Source organism: Physcomitrium patens, chromosome 14, assembly GCF_059467195.1.
Source record: "Physcomitrium patens ecotype Gransden chromosome 14, ASM5946719v1, whole genome shotgun sequence".
In the NCBI taxonomy this organism is placed as follows: domain Eukaryota; kingdom Viridiplantae; phylum Streptophyta; class Bryopsida; order Funariales; family Funariaceae; genus Physcomitrium; species Physcomitrium patens.
Window position 1 is genome coordinate 6,983,621 of NC_143423.1, and position 11,691 is coordinate 6,995,311.

Consider the following 11,691-nt stretch of genomic DNA (forward strand, 5'->3'; position numbering starts at 1 on the left):
CTTTAAAAGTCTCCACTGGTCAAATTAATCTTGACACAGAAAATGAAGGCACCAATTGAGTTTCTTTCACGTGTAAAATAACGTTCTTGTAACACCCAAGAATTGAGGGGGTTAATGAAACTATCTTTGAGCATGCTATGGCAACATCAATGAATCTGGAAGATGACATTTAACAACTAATGTAAGATGTCGGTATGATTATGAGGGTATGACTGGAGTGGCTATGAATCGCTTCAGTATATTGAAGTACGTTTTGTCAATTACTCCTGCTCAAGATTGCTGACGATTGCTCATCAGCAAAATGCTTGACTGCCTCAGTTTACTACAAATGTGCACCATTTTAATGAGCGACTTCATCAATCTAAGTGCGGTTCAGATTAAATATGTGCAAAAAGGTTCCTGTGAGAGTCGTACTGTTGAAGAATGATCGTTCCAGCAGGGCCAAGCCAAGAATTCATGAATTGGCCACTTTAGAACCTGTAGCCAAGAATAGCAATGTCAACATGTGGCTCTAGAATCTGAATCCTCAAACCAATTGCGACTGTCCGTATTACAGAACAGCTATACAGCCTGGTACAGTGGGGCACCAAACATCCGACACAAGTACCATAATTAAAGCAATAAATGTTTCACAGAAATATCAACGTGCAATTTACGCCTGCTCACAAAGAGAATGCTGTGCAAGACATGGGTGAGGTGTAACTTTTTGCATTTAGAGAGAGAGCAAGAGATCCCCTCAAAATATCTGGCATGACTTAAGCTAGTATTTTCTACCTGCATCAAGATAGTATTTCCCCTTATTCTGTGGTGATCACAATTTCGAATTACTAAGCCCGAGGGAAGATTCAGGACTAACATTTCAATGGTTCTAACATTCTACGGACCAAGAGTATAACCAAAAGCTTGCCTCTGTGGGGGCTAGGTAATGCCCACCGATCCTTTGCGGAAAGGTGACATCATTCCAGATATGCATGGCAGACTATTGATTGACCGAATGTGTGACTTATAATAGTGATACTGGTGGAAAATAATTATGGAAGAAAACATTATATCCAAGAACCGCTTCATTCTACTAAGGAACGCCGCAAGAAGACCACGGATTGAGTATTCTGTCCCTGAAAATGCCAAATCACTGGGCCAACGCTCTACTCCCCTTACCAAGAGAAAACATTAAGAGAGCGAAACCATCAAGAACAATGACTCACAAACACGGAAAACGATCTTCCAGATTCAGAGAAGAATGTGATTGTAGATTTAGCATCAAATAGATCTTTCCTTTCGCTCTAGTTTCAGATAATTGGAAAATCACGACTGTTTCCACTGATAACATGACATACGACTGACGAAGAGAATACGTTCAAAGGCATTATGAAGTAACATTGAAAAGCTTGAAGCATGAATTCATGCCACTTTATTACAACGGATAAAGTGTTGCGCTTGTCTACACTCAAGTCATATGGCTACAAGAAAAGGAATGACATACCTCGTTACTAACAACATTAGACGTCAGCTACAAGATGTTAAGAGAGAAGTGCGTGACTACTACGCTCCTAGGAGGAAAAAGGAAATCAGAAGTAGAGTCTCTTGTCGACTTCTCGTCGCGTTTTCGCCTCTTTAAACCTGCTCAGATGTATGTCATGCACATTCGGCGATACTCCTTGTGGATGACTTTCTTGGTGTAAACCAGTTGATGTCTCAGAGCCCTCCGTTGTACCTGTAGCTGCGATGATGCTGTGAAGTGAGCTATCGATATCAGCACGAAATAGTGGGCCTCCCATAATCACTCCGTGATCTAGAACTTGCAAGGCTTCTACTGCCCGGTTGGCACGGTGGTGGCATGATGCCAAAGACAAGCAGGAGAGAGAGAATGCGTCACGCCATACCACAGGCACATCTTTCCAAGGTCCTGCGTGTAACACCTCCCAAGCTAGTTCATAAGCAGCTTCTGCAGCATCCTCATCCGCTCCAAACCAGGCCTTCTCTGCAAGCCCCGCAAACACTACGCCCCCTTCATTGCGCACCTGTGATAATGGCAACCAACTTCAAAATGTCCATATCAAAGCATACAATACTCCATTCACTAACTTATTCTTTACGAATGATATTGGGTCTACCACTGTAAGATCCTCGAACACAGTGATCCCTCTCACTGGTGAGGTCCTCAGATTTTCCAACACCATATCTTGTAAAACACGAAATCTGAAAACACACTATTTCGGTATGATTATAACAATTGCACCACCTCACTAACTCTGCACAACCTTCTCCTCAGTCAATAAATCTCATGCATCAAAACCTGTTATCACAGAAGGCAATCGCTCTCACATTCACCGCTTTCAGAAAATAAAACAAAATCGCGAGGTCAAGGAAACAAAGGCAACCACACTCGTCATTTCAGTGGAATTGGACACCAGCAGAGGCAATCGCAACTAGGTCAACGTGCCCAGACCTGGGTGAGAAACGCGAGCACCTGCGATTCCGCAACGGGAGACATGGGCAAATTCTACAGCCGCTGACCTGCACTATCAGTCACCGGGCACGACCTCCTATGCTCCAAATGCAGCACCTCCTAATGCTTTCCCTCTGGCACAAATGGCTCTCAAAGCACCACACCATATCATTAGCACCGTCTACATAACACTTCCCGACGCACATGGAATCGACCCCGTCTCGTCTGTGGCTAGTCTGCGGATGGCACGCATGCATGACGCGTTTTAGATTGAGGTTCCTGTTGCCGCGACACTAGTGCTGCTTAATCTGAAGAGGCCTTCTGTTTCCACACCGCTTGTCTCTTGCCATGTAACTCACTGTCTAGGCCATGGCGGAATATCTGTCGTGCTCCAGCCTCATTATATGGGAAAGCTCGATGAGCTCCATCAAGTGGACCGGTGCAACTTGCACCTGTCCAGATCTTTTGCCTCTTCCAGAATGGCGGTGCGGTCCCGCCTATTTGTTTGAATAAGCCAAAAATCTAAAAGCTTTTTCTGCCCATCGGATCGTCTCCGCGGGCGCGAGGTTCGTGATCACAACAGAAGTGGATATATAGGAGATCCGAATCAGCTCATGGAACTCGCCTGCGACAGAGTTTCCAGATCCGTGCTCGGGTTAGTGAGCTTCGGGCACATGCATGCCCTGACCCCCAAGATCGCATGTGATTGCATGAATGTGCGGCTAGAATATGAGATATGACATTCAGACTACTCTTGACCCCTACTCTGGGTAAGATGACCTGTGCTCTTGGAACCCAGGTGGCGCATGTGCTGGAGTGACGCAGGGACGGACCTGCGCTACTTATTGGACCCAACAGAATCAATGATGTTGCGGGAGGCATGCACACGGATTTGCACTGTTGTAGATGCAAGGGTAAGAATCCACTACAGTGCACGAAGGCGAGTGGGGAGGTGGGGAGGGGATAGTCTTCAAAGAGTCTTAGTTCTACCCGCAGTAATGCATGGCCCCACACTGCGCACCATCGCCAGTAGTGCGAGAATGCAGGCCGTCATAATGGGACCCATGTAGGGCCAACCCTGAACCAATGCAACCTTCAATCCTCCCTTTCCAAACCGAGAAAGATCGATATATATTTGCACCTTCCCTGCTCTACCTGGATATGTGACTATGTGGCAGCGGTGCCTCAAAATCCCACCCTCACTTCCCCAATGGGAACAGTTCTCCTGAGAAGCGGCGCTCACGAGGGTTGTCACCGCCGAGGATTAGCTCGGCACAGCTCAGCAGCAGGATGATGATGTCCCTCCTCCAAACTAGGCATTTAGTATATAACACTTTTGCTGAGGTGCTGGCAAATCTTCTGAGGCTAGTTCAGTTCTAGATTGTGCACCCCGTGCAGAGCAAACTAGACGTCATCACCGAGACTGAGGTTATGACGCGTTGACCTAGATTCGGCTCCATAAATGGGCTCTCCTGCTTGATGAAGAATTGCCTTTGATTGAAGCATAAAATAGTGGTGTTTCGTAGCTAATGGGGTTGTGAACTATAAATGATGTGTTTTATTTTGACTTTTGAAAGGCTTTGACCTTGACTTGACTCTTTAGGGTATGGGCCTTGAAACCCCACTTCAGACTTTGGTATGCATGGATTACCTTAGTGCAAAATTACTGGTCAATATGTATTCTCAAGATTGGGTATTTTGAGCTCTCTCTCATATATATATATATATATATATATATATAGTGTGTATGTGTGTACGTGTGTATTCACTTATTTATTTATTTATTTATTTATTTATACACACACACATATATATATATATATATATATATTCTTACAAGGCATTGGTGTGTGTATATATATAATACATATGTTGATAAACTGTGAATGTTTCTATTAGTTATGTAGACCAACTTCAAATAAAAAATCTTCTCAGTAGATACAAGTAAAGTTTGCTATTCTCTCCAAGTATTTTTTACATTATTTAATGTCATTGTAACTTAAATCTTCTTTTTTCTTAATGGACTTTTGAACATTTTAAAGAGCATGTTTGTCTCAAGCATTATTTTTCTTCTTTTTCTCTTTTTTTATAATTATTCTTCTCTATATAAAATTTTATAAATATTTTTTGTATGGAATTTATAGTTAAGAATTTTTTTTAAAAAAAAAAAAAAAAACTTGAGATGATATAACTTGACAAAATATTTTTAGTTTCATTTTTTTTTTCTTCTTTTGAAATCAAATTTTCTGGTTCTTTGTTTGCAAATGATTCAAATTTTATTGCTCAAAATAACTCACATATATTAAAAAAGTAATATTAATGAGGCCCAAACACTATTTTTATCACCCTACTACTTCTTAAGAACTTCATGGTAACATAAAAAGAATAAAAATTGAAAATGAACATTTTGAAATGAAAGTTTTAGTCTAATATACATATCTATTACACTATATTATATTCTTATTTTTTTGTATGACTTGAGACACTCTTAGAATGATTTTTTTTTTTATGATTATAAAAAAATAAGAATTAAAAAGAGAAAAATTATAAAAAACTTGTAAAATAGTTATTTAAAAGAATCTAGTATAATGATAAGAGTTAGTAATTTTTTATATTCTTTTATTAAATTACTCTTGGCATTTCCATATAATCTAAAGTAATTCTAAGCGTTACATCCTAATATAAAAATTCATAGGATATTTATAAAAAAACTAAAATAAAACATACATATACCTAAAAATTAACTATAAAATAAATTATAAAAACATATATTCTTAATTTATTTTTTTAGAAGAGTTATATAAAGTAGTATCTTATTAATTTTATATAATACGAAATAAATTAAAATTTTCAAATTTTTAGTTAAAAAATTGACTCTACAAAATACATGTTATTTTTGAGAGAGAGAGAAAAAAAAATTGAGCAGCCTACGTTTGTATGTAGTATCAAAAAATCCTATTGGTTGGAGTAGTAGGGGGCACTCATTGCTAAGGTATACTGTGTTTTATTTTTATTTTTAATTGCAATTGTGAGAATAAACATTGCATCACTTTCTTTTTAAATTGTAAGAAACATGTGTGTTATAGCAGTTATCAGAGTAAATGAAGCAACATGGTGCACCACAATTTGTAAAGTAGATATTAAATTCAAAAATGTGATTTTAATGTATCTAATTCAGATAAATATTAATCACCTTCTAAAAATTACACATTGCATCTAATCTTGATCTTATCAATGTATAATGTTATAAAGACAATAGAATAGAATATTCAATAAAATTTTAGGATATATATATATATATATATATATATATAAGTTCTTCTACTATCAACATATAATATGATAGAAATAGTTTAAAATAAAATAATTATCTTATTCAAAAAATACATTAGCAATAGCAAATTGGTCATATCATTTTTGTCACCACCTAAATTTGATCCTAACACAACTTGTGAAAAGCAAATCACTTTTCTTGCCATATACATAAACATTTGCAAAACATTCTTTGTCTAAAAAAATCTTCTAACTCATATTCATAGAAAAACAATGCCCCCTACCTGTTACACAAATTAAAAATCTCACACCTATTGCACACACACAGCAAGCAGGAGCAGAACCCTTTGTCTACACTTGGCCATGTGGATGATAACATGTGGGAGTATATTCATTTATTTGGAGGAAGTGATAAGTTGGGAAAGAGTGTTTGTGAAGAGCACGGAAAATGCAGGACAAAAGAACTCATGACTGTGAAGTTGCATATCTGCCAGCAGTATATAAGCATATACTACTTTCTGTAGAGTTCTGGAATCCGACTGAACCAAAAGCTCTAAAACTTTCCATTTTTAAGTGTTTTGGGAAAGCAACATCGATAACCCATTGGCAGATAGAGAGGTAACAAGTCTAACGGTATATGTTTGTTTTTGGTGCAAGTCCTCTACGTATCACTGTTTGACAATGAAGCATTGCAGCCTACAGTATCATTGGAGCAGTTGAAGAAGTAATTCTGGGATGATATGCTTGAAGGAGTGGCAGTTGAGAAGCTTCGCTTTAGCACCATATCTTGTTCGGTGAAGGTAAAATTGGGCTTCCTACGCGTGCAGCTAAAGACGGAGAATGTGGCATTTGCAAATATATAGTTTCCAATTCCCGTGGGATCTATCCTAACAGTTGTAGGCATGGTCATATTCGGAAAGTCATTGCTCCTTGCCTCCTTGCTCGGAGAGTTGTCAGAAGTCTTCGGAGTGGTAGCTGGGGTCCGAAGTAGTTCACTGTAGTGCGAGAATTGAATGCAGGGTGGTAATTTATTAGCCGTCACTCTACAGACAAAACTCACACCTTGGAACTGTTATGGCATGTACCCATTTTGATTCTCTCATTGTAAACTCCTAGTACAGACATGATCAAATAACTGTGCCAATGTTATTGCCATCTTTGCATCCACGTGTAGACTGATGAATATCATTGTGAGCTTAAGTTGTGTCTGATCATGTTGAGGTTTTCTCAGACGAATCAACCTTTCTACGGATGGTCGTGGTTTTCATCAAGTATTCATGCTAGTAGTAGCGAAGTCAATGCTGATTGTCGGCACAGAAATGCCTACTTTGGGGGTTAGCCGGAAGGATTATCATTCTTGCCACTCACCAAATTGAATCCCTTTATGTTGCAAATACCTCAAGGCTGAATGTGGAGGTGTAATTGCGGCAGCAGTTCTTCTCATTTAGATTAGTTCTCAAGACTTGGTGTTAGCTGCGGGTTTCTAGGTAGCGTTTGAGTGGGGAACCGCCAAGTAACTCAATTCATACTGGTTCATATCGGTTTATTTAGTATTGACTGTCACATGCACCTCATGTGGAGTTTGTCACGCGGTTCTTGTGAGCCCCAAGACTTCACAAGATTTCTACCTCAGAATGCTGCCGCGTGTGTGTCGTGCTCTCATGGCCTTCTTTCACATTTCACCTGCGTGAAGAATTCGTTGTCGCATACGCGATTCTCTTACCTTCCATTATGAATGTATGCTGGACGCTCAATATTTGGTACAATTCTTCTTGTATTATGTAAACAAGACCACCATTCATAATTTATTATTGTAGTAAAACGCGTAAATACTTTCAGTTTCTCATCAACATTCTCTAATCCTTCTGTTAACCAAGTGACTCGAGTTTCTATGAAGCGAGTTGTGTTGTTGGGTGTCTTTCAGGAATTATTCTAGTTTCTATTCAAATTTAAATTGTTCGCAGATTGCCGTTGATTGTTTGAGAATGAGCGTTTGCTCCTATGAAGGAAGCGAACCTTTCCCATCTATCTCCATGTGTTCTCTAATGTCGTTTATCTTCCTATTGTATTATAGTCTTAGGCTATATATACTTCTCCTAATCAGATATGATTTGGCGCAGGCAACAACGGATATGATTGTGGGTTCTTTCTTCGGCGACATTTGATAGATGTCGAACTTATAATTTAATTTTGAAGAGTTGTCTTTGTTGTCAGTTTTAAAAACCTGAACATTCAACTGATCCTCAGAAGAAAAGAATGTGTGCATAGCGCTGAAGGTCCGTTTTAGTGTATCGAGAAAAAACTAGATTAAACATCCTTCAAGCCAATATGAACATAAAAGTGAGGTTCCCAAAACCAGTGCTAATTCGCATTCTGTATTCCCTGCTGTGTAGGCCGATTTCAACATCATCAAGGGAGTTAACCTGATTGGATGCAGAGACGAAAATGATGTCTGGCATAACTCGAAGCTGTGTATTTAAGAATCATGAAACTATGGGTAACGGTAACTCACAACCCTCTATCTAGTTCAGTAACATTTTGTATGAATAGTTTTGAAGTCGTGCAACCGAAGTTGTGTTAACTAATCAACCTCATTATCGTATGCTGCTGGGATTACTACACGCTGAACTTCCTCTAAACCAGAGTCAGATATTTCTACATGTCTACCCTTCATCGGTGAAGATCCTGTTGTCTGCGGGAAGCCACATATGTGTTAAGTTTCTTTGAGCGTAAACCTCATGAACACTAAATATATTGGATTGCGAGTTGGTGGGGATGCCTGTATCATTCAGTCTCCTGCTTGACACAACTTTGCATGTTCACTGCAGAATAAAATGGTTGCTATGGAACGCATCTCCCAATATCTCAATCTCCCTAGAGAAGCACCGGAGGTATAAATCTACACACAAACATGAAACACAAAGTCTTCAAACGTGATGTCCAGTTGTAGATTTGGGTGGACCGTAAGAATACGTAAGAATGTTATACCGTGTCGCCAAATAATCTACGATATGGATGAATAATACCGTTCATCTATTTTCATTCATCCAGAAAACCGCAAACCTTGGAGGCGGTGCCTTCGCAGAAGGTGTTTCCGACGAAGGATCCATAAGAGTATGATCCCGCTCTACAGGCTTTGTGTTCTCGCTGAGTCGATTGATTTGCGTGTGTGTGGGTAGCGCTGGATTGGAATTGAAGCGAGAGCAAGATCAGTAGGGTGAAGTTGCGATTAGGGTTTCAGATTTGGAGATTTGCCATAGCTGAGTGGGCAAGATGGTGCAGGTGTTAGTGAGCAAGGGTGATGGGGGAACGGTGGCAGTGCGTGTTGATGAGGAGCAGACAGTCGGGGATTTGAAGAGCTTGGTGTTGCCGAGGAGTTGCGTTTGGGATCATGTGTATTTATCATTCGCAGGCAGGCCCTTAGCCGATGACGCTAGGTTGGTGGATTGCGGAATTGGGAATTGGAGCAGTTTAGGGTTTGGGGTGAGAGTGCGTGGAGGTGGTGGAGATGGGGGAGCCACGGGCGCTGAGTCGCGAGACTGCTACTTGAACATGTACGCATCGAAGAAGCCGGATAAAGTTGACCCAAATGAGATCAAGTTGGCTAAGTTTACCAATTGTGCGCTGTCATCGGAGCCCCTGAAACCTCCATGCGTGATTGATTTTCTTGGGAATATATACAACAAGGAACCGGTAGTGCACGCGCTTCTGACGAAGTCGTTGCCGAAGAAATTAGGGTATATTAAGGGGCTTAAGGACCTTATTACTGTTCACTTCACTTCTATTCCTGGGGTTAGCCCAGACGGGGATATCTCTGGAAGCAAGTTCCAATGTCCAGTTACGGGTTTAGAAGTTAATGGGAAATTCAAGTTCTTCGCCCTGCGAAAGTGTGGTCATGTGTTAAGTGCTCGGGCTTTGAAGGAAGTGTCGTCGGCGTCTTGCGCGGTTTGTTATGTTCCGTTTACGGAGCTTGAAAAGATCCCACTGAATGGGTCCGAGGATGAGGTATGTGATTGTGCTTTCATCAGTATCTATCTTTAACCTATCTGCATTGATCTGTGCCCATGTTTGCCCTTGAACTGTGAAGTCCCCATTTGGTATTCATAACATCAAATTTTATGTTCAAATGTAGTGGCCGCATCACATCGCTGTGCTTTCATTTATTTTGATCCTTGTGATGATTACAACGAGACTGAGAGTAAAAATGAAGAACAGTAAGCTCTATATTGCACAATAAAAATTAAAGCACCCTTGATCCAAAGATATAACTCAGACTTTCACAAACATCGAGAGCTTGAAGGTTTTACACTCAGACCTATTTTTTAAGCTTTGAAGTCGTTTCTTACTTTGGCGTTTGTTACTACAGGTTCGTTTATTGCGGGAGAGAATGGAAGCAGAAAAATCGATGATTCAAGACAAGAAGCCGAAGAAGGTTAAGAATGGGAAGCTGGACACAGTAGAGCAAAGTGCGGGGGACTCGTGCAAATCGACAACAGAGGAAAGTCGAAAATTAGCCAAAAGCTCCTTACACAGTGGCAAACGCAAAGGAGAAGTTTTTCCTGATTTGGAGGTGGCACAAGTGAGGCCAAAAGGTTCAGATCTGGTTGTCGTGACTAAGAAGTTCAAAGCATCCGATAAGTTGCCAGAAAATGCAACAAAATCTGTATACGCTTCCATCTTTACGTCATCAAGCAAGGGGACATTCAAAGAGACTTACTCTTGTCGTTCTTTGCCTCTTGGGAGAAACTGACGCGTGTATTGTTGAGGTTCTTGTGTATCATATTTTTAAGGTTTTCAGCTTGGTAGTTTAATCTGGGAAAGTAGGAATTGAGGTGTATCTTGGTGTGCCGGATCACAAGTGACCTGCGGATACTGGCATTAGGACAAAACACTGATTCGTTGAGAAGCACTGAAGCAAATTGCAGTGTGATAGTCACACGTTTCTTCCGTTTGTAATTTACAGCAAGAAAGAAAAGAAAAAGTCTGGTGAACGGTTACATACAATGTGATATTGCAATTAAAAGCTGTGCCTACATTTGTTGCGAAATACGAGTGCAGTGTATTTGTGATGCTCTTTGATACCACTTGATAACCAAATTCTTTCATGTTAATCTGCAACTGACTAGCTTCAATGTTCACATTGGCATGTGTTTGATAGGCTTCTCTTATTTATTAATTACTCCTGTAGTTTTATTGCGGCATAGAATTGTGGCCCACTTATGTTGTTCCATTACAATGTGCTGCCACAACGCTTAGGATATGTAAGTTCTATGTCCAGGCTAGCTAATTTTATGCCACAGTTTGTCATGCAAAGTTAGAATCTAAACCTTAGTGGCTTATGTAAGATAGCTAGAACAGAAGCTTAATATCGTGTATTCATGTCCCTTGGAAGTTGATTTCAAAATTGGTCAAGTTAATTGTGCCCAGGATTTTCACTCACTTTATATGCGTCCAAAATATTTAGGTGTATGTCAAACAGGAAGAACTAAATTACCAGAAATTTAAAACAATGAATGTTAGTTTTTGTACGTACATATTATTGGATGGGGGAAAAAGTGGGATGATGAAGACAAGAAATGACATTGTAGAAAAATAGAATAATGAGAAGTGATCTGAGCGCTAGAAGGAGGGGTCGAACCTCCGACCTTGTGGTTAACAGCCACACGCTCTAACCAACTGAGCTATTCCAGCCAATCTGACACCACAATTTGTTCCTAATTACAAATAAAATCCAAATCCTTGAGATTACGGTAATCTCCTCCGCATCTGGATTCACCGGATCGAGTGAATCTGTGGACGGAAATTAACCTACACTAGATTTAAATTATTCTGACACTTTATATAATTCTCAGTCTAATATGAATCTTGATTCTAAATCGAGTCATTGGTTTAGCCAATAACTGCAATAACCATCTTTCTAAATTGTGCCAGAGCATTAAAATTAATCATTTTTCATTACAAGAACCTAT

General features: G+C 39.8%; 2 protein-coding genes and 1 non-coding gene across 10 annotated transcripts; 1 reads left to right on the forward strand and 2 right to left on the reverse strand.

Moving 5' to 3' along the window:
* Window positions 1–1,374: 1,374 nt before the first annotated feature.
* Window positions 1,375–2,810, reverse strand: LOC112291904 (lysine-specific demethylase JMJ30). 4 transcript variants are annotated; one of them, XM_090255750.1, is made up of 3 exons: window positions 2,471–2,810; window positions 1,884–2,021; window positions 1,375–1,720 (listed from the first exon to the last, which is right to left on the reverse strand). In XM_090255750.1, the coding sequence occupies exons 1-3, from the start codon at window positions 2,492–2,494 to the stop codon at window positions 1,625–1,627; spliced, it is 258 nt and encodes an 85-aa protein (XP_090111876.1). In that variant the 5' UTR covers window positions 2,495–2,810; the 3' UTR covers window positions 1,375–1,624. The 4 variants fall into 4 exon arrangements, with proteins under 4 accessions (XP_090111876.1, XP_024395651.1, XP_024395650.1 ...); XM_024539883.3 differs by having other exon boundaries at window positions 2,450–2,810; XM_024539882.3 differs by having other exon boundaries at window positions 1,375–2,021.
* Window positions 2,811–7,532: 4,722 nt separating this feature from the next.
* LOC112291921 (uncharacterized) lies at window positions 7,533–10,726 on the forward strand. 5 transcript variants are annotated; one of them, XM_024539918.3, is made up of 6 exons: window positions 7,533–7,860; window positions 8,116–8,225; window positions 8,551–8,613; window positions 8,774–8,836; window positions 9,005–9,727; window positions 10,089–10,726. In XM_024539918.3, the coding sequence occupies exons 2-6, from the start codon at window positions 8,208–8,210 to the stop codon at window positions 10,470–10,472; spliced, it is 1,251 nt and encodes a 416-aa protein (XP_024395686.1). In that variant the 5' UTR covers window positions 7,533–7,860; window positions 8,116–8,207; the 3' UTR covers window positions 10,473–10,726. The 5 variants fall into 5 exon arrangements, with proteins under 5 accessions (XP_024395686.1, XP_024395685.1, XP_024395687.1 ...); XM_024539917.3 differs by having other exon boundaries at window positions 7,533–8,225; XM_024539919.3 differs by having other exon boundaries at window positions 7,533–8,219.
* A 613-nt stretch (window positions 10,727–11,339) lies between these two features.
* Window positions 11,340–11,413, reverse strand: TRNAN-GUU (transfer RNA asparagine (anticodon GUU)). Its single transcript has one exon. It is a non-coding gene; the product is annotated as a tRNA-Asn (tRNA).
* Window positions 11,414–11,691: the final 278 nt, after the last annotated feature.

Excerpts from the sequence above, each read along its gene's own strand:
- LOC112291921 (XM_024539917.3), top strand. Across the intron at positions 8,614-8,773 it reads TCCCTAGAGAAGCACCGGAG|AAAACCGCAAACCTTGGAGG; the intron begins GTATAAATCTAC and ends TCATTCATCCAG. Across the intron at positions 8,837-9,004 it reads CCGACGAAGGATCCATAAGA|GTGTTAGTGAGCAAGGGTGA; the intron begins GTATGATCCCGC and ends AAGATGGTGCAG.
- LOC112291904 (XM_024539881.3), bottom strand. The coding sequence starts at position 2,494 with ATGTCTCCCGTTGCGGAATCGCAGGTGCTCGCGTTTCTCACCCAG. Across the intron at positions 2,022-2,449 it reads TGCTCGCGTTTCTCACCCAG|GTGCGCAATGAAGGGGGCGT; the intron begins GTCTGGGCACGT and ends CCATTATCACAG.